Source organism: Schistocerca cancellata, chromosome 2 (assembly GCF_023864275.1).
Source record: "Schistocerca cancellata isolate TAMUIC-IGC-003103 chromosome 2, iqSchCanc2.1, whole genome shotgun sequence".
NCBI lineage: Eukaryota > Metazoa > Arthropoda > Insecta > Orthoptera > Acrididae > Schistocerca > Schistocerca cancellata.
This window is the reverse complement of record NC_064627.1, coordinates 198,630,983-198,649,897: the sequence shown is the minus strand read 5'-3', so window position 1 is coordinate 198,649,897 and position 18,915 is coordinate 198,630,983. Positions and strand designations below refer to the sequence as shown.

Sequence of the window (18,915 nt, the reverse complement as noted above, 5' to 3'; positions counted from 1 at the left end):
TGCGACTATCATGATGCGGTAAACAGAACCTGGATTCATCCGAAAAATGACGTTTTGCCATTCGTGCACGCAGGTTCGTCAATTGGGGATGGATTTCAGTCGGCGCAGTGCCCTTTGCGTTCAAAAACCGAATTGCTGCACGCAATTCGCACTTGGCGGTAACATCCAACGGGAGCTCCATTCTCAACGGCTGCCAAGATTGAGCACCTCAGCGCGGCGTACACATGTTTACACACAGCGCGTGAAGCACTCTTCATAACGGTGTGACCAACTGCCACACAAACAGAGTTCTGTACTTATAAAAAAAAAATAGGAGACCTTACTTGTGGGATTACCCTTCGTACATTAAATTTCCTACAAAAAGTTCCAGTTCATATTTCCTCTATGACTAATAGTTTGCACATAATGTGACTGGTCAGTGTAGTATGTGCTTTCACACAGGCGGGTATAGATTTTTCTTCGGTTGCATGCAACATTCATCAGCAGGGTAAAGATCGCGAGTTTAGGCACCCCCTGTACAAGTCTCGCATAATAAGGGTTTTGACAAGTGGTCACATTAATTTGACTGGTCAGTGTCGTATGTGCTTTCACACTGGCGGGTTTAGATTTTTCTTCGGTTGCATGCAACATTCATCAGCAGGGTGGCGGTCGCACCCCTTGTAACAATGGGGCGTCTTTCTTCCTGCACGTCTTGCATAATCAGGCTTTTGAGAAGTGGTCACATTAATGTGACTGGGTCAGTGTAGTGTGCGCTTTCACACAAGTGGGTATAGATTTTTCTTTGGTTGCATTCAACATTCATCAGCAGGGTGGCGGTGCGAGTTTAGGCACGCCTTGTAACAATGGGGCGTCTTTCTTCCTGCTCATCTTGCATAATCAGGCTTTTGACAGGTGGTCACATTAATGTGACTGGGTCAGTGTAGTGTGCACTTTCACACAGGTGAGTAGAGATTTTTCTTCGGTTGCATGCAACATTCATCAGCAGGGTGGCGGTGCGAGTTTAGGCACCCCTTGTAACAATGGGGCGTCTTTCTTCCTGCTCATGTTGCATAATCAGGCTTTTTAACAGGTGGTCACATTAATGTGACTGGGTCAGTGTAGTGTGCACTTTCACACAGGTGGGTAGAGATTTTTCTTCGGTTGCATGCAACATTCATCAGCAGGGTGGCGGAGCAAGTTTAGGCACCCCTTGTAACAATGGGGCCTCTTTCTTCCTGCTCATCTTGCATAATCAGGCTTTTGACAGGTGGTCACATTAATGTGACTGGGTCAGTGTAGTGTGCACTTTCACACAGGTGGGTATAGATTTTTCTTTGGTTGCATTCAACATTCATCAGCAGTGTGGCAGTGCGAGTTTAGGCACCCCTTGTAACAATGGGGCGTCATTCTTCCTGCTCATCTTGCATAATCAGGCTTTTGACAGGTGGTCACATTAATGTGACTGGGTCAGTGTAGTGTGCGCTTTCACACAGGTTGGTATAGATTTTTCTTTGGTTGCATTCAACATTCATCAGCAGGGTGGCGGTGCGAGTTTAGGCACCCCTTGTAACAATGGGGCATCATTCTTCCTGCTCATCTTGCATAATCAGGCTTTTGACAGGTGGTCACATTAATGTGACTGGGTCAGTGTAGTGTGCTCTTTCACACAGGTGGGTATAGATTTTTCTTCGGTTGCATGCAACATTCGTCAGCAGGGTGGCGGTGCGAGTTTAGGCACCCCTTTTAACAATGGGGCGTCTTTCTTCCTGCTCATCTTGCATAATCAGGCTTTTGACAGGTGGTCACATTAATGTGACTGGGTCAGTGTAGTGTGTGCTTTCACACAGGTGGGTATAGATTTTTCTTTGGTTGCATGCAACATTCATCAGCAGGGTGGCGGTGCGAGTTTAGGCACCCCTTGTAACAATGGGGCGTCTTTCTTCCTGCACGACTTGCATAATCAGGCTTTTGACAGGTGGTCACAATAATGTGACTGATCAGTGTAGTAAGCGCTTTCACACAGGCGAGTATAGATTTTTCTTCGGTTGCATGCAACATTCATCAGCAGGGTGGCGGTGCGAGTTTAGGCACCCCTTGTAACAATGGGGCGTCTTTCTTCCTGCTCATCTTGCATAATCAGGCTTTTGACAGGTGGTCACAATAATGTGACTGATCAGTGTAGTAAGCGCTTTCACACAGGCGAGTATAGATTTTTCTTCGGTTACGTGCAACGTTCATCAGCAGGGTGGCAGTCACGAGTTTAGGCACACCTTGTAACAGCGGGGCGTCTTTCTTCCTTCACGTCTCGCATAATCTGGCTTTTGACAGGTGGTCACATTAGTGTGACTGGTCAGTGTAGCATGCGCTTTCACACAGGAGGGTATAGATTTTTCTTCTGTTGTGTGCAACATTCATCAGCAGGGTGGCGGTCGCGAGTTTAGGCAGCCCGTGTAACAACGGGGCGTCTTTTGCGCTGGAAGTAACCTGAAAATGGGCACTAAAGGTTTCTGGCGTAAAGGAAAGGAAGTACGCAGAACTTTCACTGTTTAGGATACGTATTCAATATGTCTGCGCGGCGCGAACTTGAAGGCCTAGAACCGTACACTCACCTCGTAGTACTCGCGACTGCTGGAAGCTTTCAGCGCCGATATCCACTCCTCCATCTCCTTCCGCGATTCTGCACACAGCACCAACCGCCGGAATGGCGTTATGACCTGCAACACGGACAAAGGCGTCGGCAGTTAGCAAGGATCAAGCTGTACTCTCTCCGTGCAGCTATTGCAGACGTGAGTACACTGCTTGACAATTGCTAAGGAACAGCAAACACTTTCTGTGGAACAACTGCCAATTGCTGCGGAGCAACCGACAATTGCTTCGGAACATGCGACCAATAATAGTAAAAGGAAATGTAGAGGGCGGGACGTGTTAAGTGCAGCGAAGCCAGCGCGCTAACGTTCTGTATACATTCGATAGTTCATGAGGTACGCTTTATGACAAAGGTTGTCGTGGAACCGACTAGTGCGACATTCTATGTGGTACAGCAACATATCTGCAAGACAAAATTTGTGTGCTTACGATCGTGGACGCGATTACAAAAGGTCGCCGGAAACACGCCAGTGGTTGTAGACGGACCAGCACATCGCAAGAGAATCAATACGTTGCCCAAGTGGCGAAAAGGAACGGACATCTCACTCCTAGGCAGATCGCTGCAGACCTCGCAATCTCTACAGGTACACCTGTTTCTGCTAGTATCATTACACGGTGTTTAAATGAGACTGATTTTTATGCTCAGAAGTTTGTTAAATGCATCCCACTTCAACCAGCCGTCGTCAATAAAGAGTTCGTTGGTGTAGGGAGTATGTTGGTTGGAGTCAGGTAACAGTAATGACTCCGACGAATCCCGCTTCACTGTGGCAAGTGATTCTGGTCCCAGTTAGTGTGAAGAGAGAGAAAGAAAGGGGGGGGGGGGAGGGACACGTTACACACCACAAAATGTTCTTGAACGTCCTCTGTGTGGCCTAGGAGTTATGATGTGGGCAGGCATAATATTGTTGTTGGTTGTCAGTGTGTTAAGTGGGCCAATGTTGACAATTCAGGCTGCAGCGTCGGCGCTAACATGCCTACAAGTTGCTAAGAGGGTGTTTTGGTCGAACACCGTAGCATATCTTTGCGCGAGGTATCGTTACAGCACAATGATATTGCAGTGAGATTATTCTGGATCATGTCCGTTTAGAGGTGTGATAGGTCCCGACCTTTATGGGTGACAGTGCCCTTCCATCCAGGACCTCTCAGAGAACTGAAGCTACTGAACGTATGGAATGGCCTGCATACTTCCCGAACCTAAACCCTATAGTGCATGTCTGGGATGCTCTTGGTAGCAAGAACAGAAAATTGCCTTGAGTGGGTCAATATCCCGCAAGAACTCCTGAACCGTTTGGTAGCCAGCGTGAATAACAGGTGCAAAATGTGCACTAATGCCCGAGGAGGGCATATTCCTTGTTGAGGGTTCGATGCCGACCTTTTTTTCGGAGTCTGACCTGTATAAGACATTAGGTGAAATCTGTAACTTTTCTGTTATAAATGTACCACTGACCACTATTACGTATGTACTGTGTGTTTCAACGTCGTCCACCGTTGCCTGTGATTATTCCTGTCTAACAATGTCTCTGTTCCTTAGCAATTACCAAGCAGTGTATTATGGTCGCGCCATGAGGTGTCTGTTGTCTGAGGGACGAGGGATAGGGTGAGAGGAATGTGCGTTGTGTGGCCCTTGCTACCAACATTTTGTTGGTTGTTAGTGTGTTAAAAAATGGTTCAAATGGCTCTGAGCACTATGGGACTCAACTGCTGTGGTCATCAGTCCCCTAGAACTTAGAACTACTTAAACCTAACTAACCTAAGGACATCACACACACCCATGCCCGAGGCAGGATTCGAATCTGCGACCGTAGCAGCAGCGCGGCTCCGGACTGAGCGCCTAGAACCGCACGGACACCGCGGCCGGCGTTAGTGTGTTAAGTCAGCCAGTGTAGCAGTTCAGGCTGCAGCGTCGGCGTCCACTAACATACCTAAGAGCTGCTGAGAATTTTCCTTGTGCGTGGGTATTAGGCACACAGTAGCTCCGCAGAAAGAAAATTCCTGTGATTTGACACCCAGGACAATATCTTTGGTTTTTCATGAATCATGAAAATAAATTTCGATAAAATAGGCCAATGAAAAAGTATAGTTTGCTAGGTAATAGCATAAACCCACAATACTTTGGGCACTGAATCCTTGTCCGAACTCAGCTTTTTCCTGTCGCTTAAAATTTTGTCATAATCTAAGTTCATTATAAATTAGAAAGCTGCCAAAACATATGAAACTGGAATGAAAAAAATTAATTTTTCAGTATGTGCAATAATAAATCCAGTGTAGACTTTCGAAGACAGCTCTCAGAGAGTTCCTGATCAATACAGGTGGGAGGCAAGGAGACGGTATTTCGTGTATGTCGTTCAAATGTGTTCAGAAAAAGAAATCATCCAGCGAGCTTCGGATTAAGGATGGGGATCACAGTAGACAAACTAAGGATCCCATGCCTGGTCTTTGCTGATGACATGGCTTTGCTAATAAATGACATGCAAGAGGCTGTCATTGAACTCCAGAAACTATATTTAACAACAGAGAAAACAGGTCTATTCATCAAACTCTGGAAAGACTGAGTTCGTTACCAATATTAAAGGCGTCCCTAGGATGATAAGAATGAGAGCTACGTATGAAAGATTTATAGATGAGGGTAGGATACTCTTAGCAGTTCCAGTTGTGTTGACAGTTCGAGCGGCGCCGTCTACTGGCCGACGAATTTGTAGCAGTTCTGAAGCGAATGCCTTGAAATGTTCAGTTTAGAAATGGTGTTGAACTTACGAGGGCTTAAATTCAGTAGATGCGTTTTTTAAAAGGGCACAGTTTCAACGCGACAATTAACCAGTGTGTTGCGACTGATAAGCAAGCCATTCCGTGGAATGTTGGTAGACATTCTTTGTATTCAGTTTCACTTACCGATAGTGAGATTCATTTTAGAGTAATTGGCTTTATACACTGTGAATTTAATTTACAGTTTACGTTCATGTTCAAAAGTAGGGTAGCAAAGGCTAGATCATAATACATGGGTGACACTATAAATCGGAATTTAAAAGTCACACAGTTTTGAATTGCAAGTTTTTTAGATAACAAATTTTAAGCTAATTAATTTCAATAACAAAGCTGATGAAGAGAGTCAAAACCGTAAAGTACCTTGGAGAATGGATCTCAGATGATCTTAGTGAAACTGTAGCTCTCTAACAAAGTAGAAACATACTACGTAGACAGGGCATACTGTGCTTGGAAAAAAATGTACGCCTCAAAACATCCACCGATGAAAATCAAACTAAGACCCTATAACACAGCAGTTAGGCTGTCAGTCGTCTATGAAGCAGTGTGTCTATTCCTAACCAAGAACATCCCAATAAGAATCCTCGAATTACGAGAAAGGAAATTCCTGCGAAAGATAGTGTCATCAAGGATCCTACCAGGTGGGAAACGGTAGTACTAACCTAATCGTGGACTCAACCAACACAAAGAAATTTCGCTGATACCACCAGAAGAAGACAACTAGCGTTCTAAGGGTACCTGTACAGATTGGATCCCTTTTAGTCTGTCCTGTAAGATCTTCAGAGTAGTGAACAAGGGGAAAGCCACTGGATCCCTGTGGATCAAGCAAATAAGAAAGACCATGCAGAACTTCATATTAGGTAAGACATAGTAACTAACGGGAGTGCCTACCAGTTTGCTATTGAAACCAGGCCCTTCATAACATCTCTTACAGAAGACCAGTAAATGGTCCGTCTAACACGAAACAGAGAGCACGAGGAAAATGGAGGAATACCAGGCTAACACAAAAGCTCAAGGTACTAACAAGGAGACATCTACTAAACTTCATCAAGTGCATCAAATGTGGCAGACGACAACAGCACAGCAAAAGCACAAGCAACGTGATCCACAGATGGCCCAAACGACTTTTAAAAAAATGACAGAGATTTTACTGAAGTATAAACGTGAAACACCTCTTTTATTACAAAGGCATTATGTGTACTTTGGCTTTTAAACTGTAACGTAACAGCTTAAATTAGGCCTAAAAATTTATTAAAATTTTTTCGATTAAACCATGTCCGTAAAAACCGAAACAAGAAGTATCGACGTTTTTAACTATGTAAACTGTAAGGATGCTCACTATTCTGAATGCCTTTGATAATCGGTTAGAAAATGGAGTAATGAATATAGTTTAACGAAATCAGAAGTATTATAATGAATGATTTTTATAATTATAACGACTGTAATATGCATAGGGTATTTTAAAATGTATGATACTTTTGATAAAGCAAATAAGAAGGTCAGGGATCTACTTTGGGTTTTCAACATGTGATTTTCTTGCTGACTTTGGCGCAAAGTGGCAAGGAAAGGACAGTAGGGAATGAAAGAAGACGATTGTCACAGGCAGGATAGCCTGGTGTGTGTTCACACATGTGTCATGTCTGGCGGGGTTAATATTTTTTGAGTGCTAAAGCTATGCATAATCGAGTGAAAGTTGGTGTGGCGGCGACATTTGTGTCGTAAGGTCGTTTCCAGAAACTGAGGTTTTAGAAAAGTAACTATATCCACCATTAACATAGAATTTGGAGGCAACGCAACTTTAAGAAAAATGGCTACCACAAGCAGCGTGGTAGTAATATATTAATTTCATCACACTGGAGACATGAAGAGCCTTGCTAATTATCATTATGCAATGTACCATTGTCGCACCACAACAGCCACAATAAACAAGGCAAGTCTTTTTTATGAAATCTGAGTGAACAGAGGTGAATGAATATTACAGTCACAAACTTCATTTGCAGCTATTGAATAGTTTCAGTTATTTAAAAGTATCTGTTAAATTCATTATCCTAAAGTCACAAACTGAGTCCTAATTTCCTGTTCATTGTGTTTAAATAATGCTGAGCAAAACTTACCGGTCAATAGAACGTATAAAATAATTTTGGAATCGCAATAATGAAAGTGTGTCGTAAGTGTAATTAGCTGAAAAAAAACGGCTTTTAAATTTATTTGTGTGTACATTAAATTGACGTGTTACTAATTCAGTTAATGCTTCATATTTTGAGATTACTTTCACTTAATTTTGAGCTATTTCATTTTCATTAATACGTAACTGCAAAATTTAAAGATGGTAGCCAGTGAGCTACGTCAAAAACTCACAGCTGCTTTCGTCTTATCTACAAGTAGAACATTGAAAATTAATTGTTATAATGTAAATTCATTTCAGTAGCAGTTAAATAACTTCTGAAAGAATAAAGGTAAATTGCTCCCTCAGAGCTGGCGACCACAAAACTTCATAGGGACTGTTGTACGGTAAATCAGTCTACAATCCGTCCACTACTGTGGTCGAGATAAAACTACAAGGTAGACAGTGAAGTGTTTATTGAGTGTAATATCCTTTTTTGTGCACCTAAGTGATGAAGAGTAGGCTGAAGTTCAAGGCATTAGTCAGGAAGAATCAATCCGCAAAGAAGTGGGATACGGAAGTACTAAGGAATGACGAGATACGTTTGAAGTTCTCTAACGCTATAGATACAGCAATAAGGAATAGCGCAGTAGGCAGTACAGTTGAAGAGGAATGGACATCTCTAAAAAGGGCCATCACAGAAGTTGGGAAGAAAAACATACGTACAAAGAAGGTAGCTGCGAAGAAACCATGGGTAACTGAAGAAATACTTCAGTTGATTGATGAAAGGAGGAAGTACAAACATGTTCCGGGAAAATCAGGAATACAGAAATACAAGTCGCTGAGGAATGAAATAAATAGGAAGTGCAGGGAAGCTAAGACGAAATGGCTGCAGGAAAAATGTGAAGACATCGAAAAAGATATGATTGTCGGAAGGACAGACTCAGCATACAGGAAAGTCAAAACAACCTTTGGTGACATTAAAAGCAACGGTGGTAACATTAAGCGTGCAACGGGAATTCCACTGTTAAATGCAGAGGAGAGAGCAGATAGGTGGAAAGAATACATTGAAAGCCTGCATGAGGGCGAAGATTTGACTGATGTGATAGAAGAAGAAACAGGAGTCGATTTAGAAGAAATAGAGGATCCAGTATTAGAATCGGAATTTAAAAGAGCTTTGGAGGAGTTACGGTCAAATAAGGCAAAAGGGATAGATAACATTCCATCAGAATTTCTAAAATCATTGGGGGAAGTGGCAACAAAACGACTATTCACGTTGGTGTGTAGAATATATGAGTCTGGCGATATACCATCTGACTTTCGGAAAAGCATCATCCACACGATTCCGAAGACGGCAAGAGCTGACAAGTGCGAGAATTATCGCACAATCAGCGTAACAGCTCATGCATCGAAGCTGCTTACAAGAATAATATACAGAAGAATGGAAAAGAAAATTGAGAATGCTCTAGGTGACGATCAGTTTGGCTTTAGGAAAAATAAAGGGACGAGAGAGGCAATTCTGACGTCACGGCTAATAATGGAAGCAAGGCTAAAGAAAAATCAAGACACTTTCATAGGATTTGTCGACCTGGAAAAAGCGTTCGAGAATATAAAATGGTGCAAGCTGTTCGAGGTTCTGAAAAAAGTAGGGGTAAGCTATAGGGAGAGACGGGTCATATACAATATGTACAACAACCAAGAGGGAATACTAAGAGTGGACGATCAAGAACGAAGTGCCCGTATTAAGAAGGGTGTAAGACAAGGCTGTAGTCTTTCGCCCCTACTCTTCATTCTGTACATCGAGGAAGCAATGATGGAAATAAAAGAAAGGTTCAGGAGTGGAATTAAAATACAAGGTGAAAGGATATTAATGATACGATTCGATGATGACATTGCTATCCTGAGTGAAAGGGAAGAAGAATTAAATGATCTGCTGAACGGAATGAACAGTCTGAGTACAAAGTATGGTTTGAGAGTAAATCGGAGAAAGACGAAAGTAATGAGAAATAGTAGAAATGAGAACAACGAGAAACTTAACATCAGGACTGAGGGTCACGAAGTCAATGAAGTTAAGGAATTCTGCTACCTAGGCAGTAAAATAACCAATGACGGACGGAGCAAGGAGGACATCAAAAGCAGACTCGCTATGGCAAAAAAGGCATTTCTGGCCAAGAGAATTCTACTAATATCAAATACCGGCCTTAATTTGAGGAAGAAATTTCTGAGGATGTACGTCTGGAGTACAGCGTTGTATGGTAGTGAAACATGGACTGTGGGAAAACCGGAACAGAAGAGAATCGAAGCATTTGAGATGTGGTGCTATAGACGAATGTTGAAAATTAGGTGGACTGATATGGTAAGGAATGAGGAGGTTCTACGAAGAATCGGAGAGGAAAGGAATATGTGGAAAACACTGATAAGGAGAAGGGACAGGATGATAGGTCATCTGCTAAGACATGAGGGAATGACTTCCATGGTACTAGAAGGAGCTGTAGAGGGCAAAAACTGTAGAGGAAGACAGAGATTGGAATACGTCAAGCAAATAATTGAGGACGTAGGTTGCAAGTGCTACTCTGAGATGAAGAGGTTAGCACCGGAAAGGAATTCGTGGCGGGCCGCATCAAACCAGTCAGTAGACTGACGACAAAAAAAAATGGTCATTGGAGGTCAAGCCCTAATATTTGCAACGCACTTTGGAGAGAGGTCCAAGAGAAAAATAGATGCCTAAAATTAACAATAATCCGTTGGGTTGCATACGATCAAATCAGCAACTAAACATTGTCAGAGTCAGGAGTTATAAAGTGCAACGTAAATGCCAATGCTCAACTGAGTGCACAAAAGGGGTGATACAGCGGCCTGTTTTTCGTAGCTCAGTAGGTGTCGATGCACTTTTTTGCAGTAACTTAAAATATTATTCTGTACCATACTAAACATCACAAAGAGCAAATACAGTTATTGGAATAGCTACAAGCTGCCAGTTTTGTAATTAAAAAGAAGTACTTTTCCCACTAGTAAAACATTAATAAGTTCTATTACACGCGATTCTTGTACTTTAAAAATTTTAGACGAGTCGTTCACAGGTGAAATCGGCAGGTTCGCTTTCAAAGCATACTGGACACTCCCAGGAGAGACACAAACAAACCGTTATTTTGTTGTATGTTTTATGTTTTTGTTTTTGTGTGATATTCAGAAGTACAAACGTGGGTCATTGGTCTTTGTGTGGCCCATTACGTATTCCTCTCCTATACTGACCTCTTCATCTCAGAGTAGGAATCGCAATCTGCTCCTCAGTTATTTGCTAGGTGTATTCCCAGCTGTCTGCCACTACAGTTTTTACTCTCTACAGCTTCTTCAAGTACCATGGAAGTTATTCCTTGACGTCTTAACACATATCTTAACATTCTGGCACATCTTTTTGCCAATGTTTCCCACACGTTCCTCTCCTAGCCTATTCTGTAGAGAACCTCTTCTTTTCTTATTTTATCAATCCAAATTTCCAACATACTTCCGCAGCACCACATCTCAGACACTTCGATTCACTTCCTTCCCGGTTTTCCCACAATTCATGAATCATCTCCACACAATGATTTGCTCCAAAGGTACATTCTGAGAATTTTTTTCCCTCAGGTTAAAGCTAATGTTTGACACCAGTAGACTTCCTTTGGCCATGAATGCCCTCTTTGCCTGTGTTAGTCTAATTTTTTTATGTCTTCCGTGCTTCGTTCGCCATAAGTTATTTTGCTTCCAAGGTAGCAGAATTCCTTCACTTTGTCTGCTTCGTCTCCCACAGTGTTGTTGTTAAGTTTAGCAATAATCCTATTTCTGATAATCCTCAGTACTTTAGTTTTCTCCGGTTTATTCTCAATTCATATTATACACTCATTAGACCATTCAATAGTATAATTTGTCCCATAATTCGTCTTCACTTTCACTAAGGATAGGAATATTATCAGCGAGCTTACCGCTGACAACCTTTCAATCTGGTTTTTAGCCCCGCTCTTGAACCTTGCTTCTTGGACGTATGGAGTTAACCGTAAGGGTGAAAGACTACATCCCTGTGTTATACCTAGGGTTGCCATCCGTCCCGACATATCGGGACCATGACCGTTATGGACCACTTTGTCCCGACATGACCAAATTTCGTCCCGATTTTGCAAAATACCGTACGAGCTTGGCTCAAGTACTGAAGTAACACCATCTGATGTCGCAACATATGAATGCTGCCTCCGTTAGTTTTATGTCAACAAGTTTATGTTGACAAGGTCGTCTCACAGATGGCGTTGCATGATGCAAGCACCTTATAGATCTACCGCCATCATTCCAGAAAATACCGGACTTCCCCAGTAGTATGGGACTAGAACTGTTTAAGCAGCGTCAAGCGGAAGAATCGGGCAGTTCCCATTTGAATAGCATTCTGATAAGACGATTTTTTCTAAACGTAATACGAACAACGAGTGCAAGTTAGTACTGTTTGAAGTGTTTACCGCGGGTACATAGGGCGTGAAGCGTATAGCGACGTGTACTTAATTTATTAAAGTATTATTTTCAACTGTTTACGGTCTAATACGCTCTCCGCCTTCCCCCCCTCCCCCCCCCCCATGAACCATGGACCTTGCCGTTGGTGGGGAGGCTTGCGTGCCTCAACGATACAGATAGCCGTTCCGTAAGTGCAACCACAATGGAGGGGGTATCTGTTGAGAGGCCAGACAAACATGTGGTTCCTGAAGAGGGGCAGCAGCCTTTTCAGTAGTTGCAGGGGTATCAGTCTGGCTGACTGACTGATCTGGCCTTGTAACACTAACCAAAACGGCCTTGGTGTGCTGGTACTGCGAACGGCTGAAGCAAGGGGAAACTACAGCTGTAATTTTTCCCGAGGGCATGCAGCTTTACTATATGGTTAAATGATGATGACGTCTTCTTGGGTAAAATATTCCAGAGATAAAATAGTCCACCATTTGGATCTCCGGGCTGGGACTACTCAGGAGGACGTTGTTATCAGGAGAAAGAACACTAGTGTTATACGGATCGGACAGTAGAATGTTAGATCCCTTAATCGGGCAGGTAGGTTAGAAAATTTAAAAAGGGAAATTGATAGGTTAAAGTTAGATATAGTGGGAATTATTGAAGTTTGGTGGCAGGAGGAACAGGACTTCTGGTCAGGTGAATACAGAGTTATAAATACAAAATCAAATAGGGGTAATGGAGGAGTAGCTTTAATATTGAATATGAAAACAGGAATGCGGGTAAGCTAGTGCAAACAGCATAGTGAACGCATTATTGTGGCCAAGATAGATACGAGGCCGACGCCTACCACAGAAGTACAAGTTTATATGCCAACTAGCTCCGCAGATGACGAAGAGATTGATGAAATGTATGATGAGATGAAAGAAATTATTCAGATAGTGAAGGGAGACGAAAATTTAATAGTCATGGGTGACTGAAACTCGATAGTCGAAAAAGGAAGAGAAGGAAACGTAGTAGGTGAATATGGAATGGGAGTAAGGAATGAAAGAGGAAGCCGCCTGGTAGAATTTTGCACAGAGCACAACTTAATCATAGCTAACACTTGGTTTAAGAATCATGAAAGATGGTTGTATACATGGAAGAAGCCTGGAGATACTGGAAGGTCTCAGATAGATTATATAATGGTAAGACAGAGATTTAGGAACTAGATTTTAAATTGTAAGACATTTCCAGGGGCAGATGTGGACTCTGACCACAATCTATTGGTTATGAACTGTAGATTAAAACTGAAGAAACTGCAAAAAGGTGGGAATATAAGGAGATGGCACCTGTATAAACCGAAAGAACCAGCGGTTGTAGAGAGTTTCAGGGAGAGCATTAGGGAACGACTGACAAGAATGGGGGAAAGAAATACAGTAGAAGAAGAATGGGTAGCTTTGAGAGATGAAATAGTGAAGGCAGCAGAGGATCAAGTAGGTAAAAAGACGAGGGCTAATAGAAATCCTTGGGTAACAGAACAGATATTGAATTTAACTGATGAAAGGAGAAAATACAAAAATGCAGTAAATGAAGCAGGCAAAAAGGAATACAAACATCTCAAAAATGAAACCGACGGGAAGTACAAAATGGCTAAGCAGGTATGGCTAGAGGGATGTACAGGCGCATATCACTAGGGGTAAGATAGATACTGCCTACAGGAAAATTGAAGAGACCTTTGGAGAAAAGAGAACCACTTGCATGAATATCAAGAGCTCTGATGGAAACCCAGTTCTAAGCAAAGAAGGGAAAGCAGAAAGATGGAAGGAGTATATAGATGGTCTATACAAGGGTGATGTTCTTTAGGACAATAATTTGTAAATGGAAGAGAATGTAGATGAAGATGAAAAAGGAGATATGATACTGCGTGAAGAGTTTGACAGAACACTGAAAGACCTATGTCGAAACAAGGCCTCAGGAGTAGACAACATTCCATTAGAACTATTGACAGCCTTGGCAGAGCCAGGCCTAACAAAACTCAACCATCTAGTGAACAAGCTGTATGAGACAGGCGAAATACCCTCAGACTTCAAGAAGAATATAATTCCAATCCCAAAGAAAGCACGTGTTGACAGATGTGAAAATTACCGAACTATCACTTTAATAAGTGATGGCTGCAAAATATTAACAAGAATTCTTTACAGACGAATGGAAAAACTGGTAGAAGCCGATTTCGGGGAAGATCAGTTTGGATTCCGTAGAAATGTTGGAACATGTGAGGCAATACTGACCCTACGACGTATCTTAGAAAATAGGTTAAGGAAAGACAAACCTACGTTTCTAGCATTTGTTGACTTTGACAATGTTGACTGGAATACTCTCTTTCAAATTCTGAAGGTGGCAGGGGTAAAAGACAGGGACCGAAAGGCTGTTTACAATTTGTACAGAAACCAGATAGCAGTTATAAGAGTCGAGGGGCATGGAAGGGTAGCAGTGGTTGGGAAGGGAGTGAGACAAGGTTGTAGCCTATCCCTGATGTTATTCAGTCTGTATATTCAGCAAGCAGTAAAGGAAACAAAAGAAAAATTCGGAGTAGGAATTAAAAGCCATGGAGAAGAAATAAAAACTTTGAGGTTCGTCAATGACATTGTAATTCTGTCAGACGCAGCAAAGGATCTGGGAGAGCAGCTGAACGGAATGGACAGTGTCTTGAAAGGAGCATATAAGCTGAACATCAACAAATGCAAAACAAGGATAATGGAATGTAGTCGAATTAAATCGGGTGATGTTGCGGAAATTAGATTAGGAAATGAGACGCTTCAAGTAGCAAATGAGTTTTGTTATTTGGGTTCAAAAATGGTTCAAATGGTTCTGAGCACTATGGGACTTAACAGCTATGGCCATCAGTCCCCTAGAACTTAGAACTACTTAAACCTAACTAACCTAAGGACAGCACACAACACCCAGTCATCACGAGGCAGAGAAAATCCCTAACCCCGCCGGGAATCGAACCCGGGAACCCGGGCGTGGGAAGCGATACGCTACCGCACGACCACGAGCTGCGGACTGCTATTTGGGGAGCAAAATAACCGATGATGGTCGAAGTAGAGAAGATATAAAATATAGACTGGCAATGGCAAGGAAAGCGTTTCTGAAGAAGAGAAATTTGTTAACATCGAATATACAGGGCTATTACAAATGATTGAAGCGATTTCATAAAATCATTGTAGCTCCATTCATTGACATATGGTCACGACACACTACAGATACGTAGAAAAACGCATAAAGTTTTGTTCGGCTGAAGCCGCACTTCAGGTTTCTGCCGTCAGAGCACTCGAGAGCGCAGTGAGACAAAATGGCGACAGGAGCCGAGAAAGCGTCTGTCGTGCTTGAAATGCACTCACATCAGTCAGTCATAACAGTGCAACGACACTTCAGGACGAAGTTCAACAAAGATCCACCAACTGCTAACTCCATTCGGCGATGGTATGCGCAGTTTAAAGCTTCTGGATGCCTCTATAAGGGGAAATCAACGGGTCGGCCTCCAGTGAGCGAAGAAACGGTTGAACGCGTGCGGGCAAGTTTCACGCGTAGCCCGCGGAAAATTGGCTCATGCCACAACTGGAGACCGACAGCGCCGACTTCATCTTTCAACAGGATGGTGCTCCACCGCACTTCCCTCATGATGTTCGGCATTTCTTAAACAGGAGATTGGAAAACCGATGGATCGGTCGTGGTGGAGATCATGTAGGCAATTCATGTCATGGCCTCCACGCTCTCCCTAGTTAACCCCATGCGATTTCTTTCTGTGGGGTTATGTGAACGATTCAGTGTTTAAACCTCCTCTACCATGAAACGTGCCAGAACTGCGAGCTCGCATCAACGATGCTTTCGAACTCACTGATGGGGACATGCTGCGCCGAGTGTGGGAGGAACTTGATTATCGGCTTGATGTCTGCCGAATCACTAAAGGGGCACATATCGAACATTTGTGAATGCCTAAAAAAAACTTTTTGAGTTTTTGTATGTGTGTGCAAAGCATTTTGAAAATATCTCAAATAATAAAGTTATTGTAGAGCTGTGAAATCGCTTCAATCATCTGTAATAACCCTGTATATTTAAGTTTCAGGAAGTCGTTCATGAAAGTATTTGTATGGAGTGTAGCCATGTATGGAAGTGAAACGTGGAGGACGAGAAGAGAATAGAAGCTTTCGAAATGTGGTGCTGGGGAAGAATGCTGAAGATTAGATGGATAGATCACATAACTAATGAGGAGGTATTGAATATAACTGGAGAGAAGAGAAATTTGTGGCACATCTTGACTAGAAGAAGGGATCGGTTGGTAGGGCATATTCTGAGGTATCAAGGGATCACCAATTTAGTATTGGAGGGCAGCGTGGAGGGTAAAAATAGTAGAGGGAGACAAAGAGATGAATACATTAAGCAGAGTCAGAAGTATGTATGTTGCAGTAGGTACTGGAAGATGAAGAAGCTTGCACAGGATAGAGTAGCATGGAGAGCTGCATCAAACTAGTCTCTCGACTGAAGACCACAACAACAACAACAACGGTCTAATAAACTTATCACAGCTTATGAAAATACCTAAGGATGGAAAGAGAGAGTATCACTTTTCGGATGTTTACATACAGTAAGAGTGGTATTTTGTCGAGAAATGGCGAAGGGATCAGGAAGCTTTGTATGAGATTTGTACCTGTTTCATCTTAGCTACTCTTCTACGAAGAATCTTACAAATCGATTCGCGGTAGCATCGACATCAAAGCATATTCTACATTCATGACTAAAGAAGATGCTCACGAAGAACTGCTCGTTTCTGCTGCTGAACTAACAACAGCTTATAAAGTTGTCAAACATCGTCAATCCTTCAGTTTTATTGACTGTGCAGTAAAACTGAAATGCCGCAATGTATCCTGACTCCAAAATTGCCGCAAAGCAGTCTACAACCAGGACCAACGCTACACCGATTGCGGAAAATATTCTCGTACAATAATCCATGTCAGAATGCATAAAACTATTGCAAGAAGTTTCATATTACGGCACAGGCACCGACATATCGAACCACAAGGCTGAAAAGACGTTTCCATTAGTTGTTAAATACTTTACCGAAACTGACGGAATCCAACAGAAGCTGTTGAAGTTTGTTTCGCTGAATTACGAAACACCGGGGCAATTGCAAAGTTTTGTCTAGACAATTTAAGACAGCTGCAAATTCCGTTAGATAAATTAATCGTTTTTTGTGGAGACAATACCAATACCAACTTCGGAGGGCTTCAGCGATGCGGCGAGCGGAATGTGTTTCACCAAATTAAAGAAGAAGTAGGAAAAAATGTAGAAGGAACTGGATGCCCTGCTCATATTCTCCACAATATTATATCAAGCGCTGCTGTCGACACTGAATAATCATCAAGAAAATATTTAATTATTTTTCAATACACGTGGTATGGACAGAAAAGCTGAAAGAGTTCTGCCTATACATTGATATCAATCGTCAGACTCTTCTATCGCGCAAAAATAAATAAATAAATACATGATGGATGTCGTTACTGTCTGCAGATGAAAGAATGCGAAAGCTTTGGATTCCATTAAAACATTTTTTTGACCCATAAGACAGACCACCTAAAATAATTTCAAATGTCTTCAGTAGTTCGATCAGTGAAATTTACTTCATGTTTTCTCAATCAAACTTGGCTCTGTTTGAAGAAAAATACAAAATGCGTGGAGAAGAATATAGCCTCGATAACTGAAATAAGAAATATTTCAATCGACACTCAAAGATTTTTGAATGAAATTTTATTAGCAGGCAAACCAAGATGAATTTGAAGAAATTAAAGAATAAGAACTTAAGAAATAATTTGATTTCGAAATTTGAGACTTTCTACACCATAGCACTTGATTAATATGAAGTAATTGATTGGATTATGCTATCTGAAACGCCAGTTGGGTGATGTTTGAAAACAGTGTTATATACCTGACTAGAAATGGTGTGAAGATTTCAGGCGACAGCCGGCCGCGGTGGTCTAGCGGTTCTAGGCGCTCAGTCCGGAACCGCGCGACCGCTACGGTCGCAGGTTCGAATCCTGCCTCGGGCATGGATGTGTGTGATGTCCTTAGGTTAGTTAGGTTTAAGTAGTTCTAAGTTCTGGGGGACTGATGACCACAGATGTTAAGTCCCATAGTGCTCAGAGCCATTTCAGGCGACAATTGTTTTCAGGCATATATATATATATATATATCTGGAGAGCCTTTTAGAAACCAAGTATGACTCAAAAGAATGAAAGCGTAAACACTCCGTGGGAGAAAGGTGGATTTACTTTGTTAAGGAAACTGAAAATCCTGAACCCAAATGCCAACTGCTAAAATTACGCGAGTATTTGTTTTCTATTTACACACAGAACGCCACTGTGGATAGAGTGTTTTCGCTGTCGGCCCATGGACTGATGAAAGAAATCGACTGCTGCCAGAGACTGTGAAATCAATGTTACAGTGCCAGTTTAATTACAAGCTGACTTGCACGGAGTTTTATAAATACGTAAAAGGGAAAAAAAGACTTGCTGAAAAAGTTGAAATCTTCGGAAAAATATGCTGCACAAACTATTTCTGCCGCATCAAGTTCCGTGTAGTTGTGTTCTAAATAAAAAGTAGTTATATAAAACAAATGTTTTACATCATTTCTACACTCTTTTCAGAGTGTCCCGACGAGGCTCCGGCTAGATGTGGCAACTCTACTTATATCTTATCTAATCTGAGCACTTCGTTGTTGGTCTTCTGTTCTATTTTTTCCCCTCTTGGTTCTTGCATTATAATGAGATCGGACTTGGAAATACTCTACGAGGCGGACTTAGAAATACTGTACGAGGCCACAGTCGCCCAGTACGTACATGTACTGAATAAAATTTAACCGATAAAATAATTAACAAGTGAGGGGAAAACAATGACTTTGTTACGTAAGGAATTCACTGTAGTTGTCC

The 18,915-nt window shown here is 42.0% G+C and overlaps 1 protein-coding gene across 1 annotated transcript in view; it reads right to left on the bottom strand.

The window, feature by feature from the left end:
• LOC126161517 (diacylglycerol kinase eta) overlaps positions 1 to 18,915 on the bottom strand; it is a 641,720-nt gene that overhangs the window by 292,941 nt on the left and 329,864 nt on the right. The window contains exon 3 of the mRNA XM_049917424.1: positions 2,589 to 2,693. Within this exon, the coding sequence (XP_049773381.1) occupies positions 2,589 to 2,642 (54 nt within the window). The 5' untranslated portion in view covers positions 2,643 to 2,693. The remainder of the gene's footprint in view (positions 1 to 2,588; positions 2,694 to 18,915) is intronic.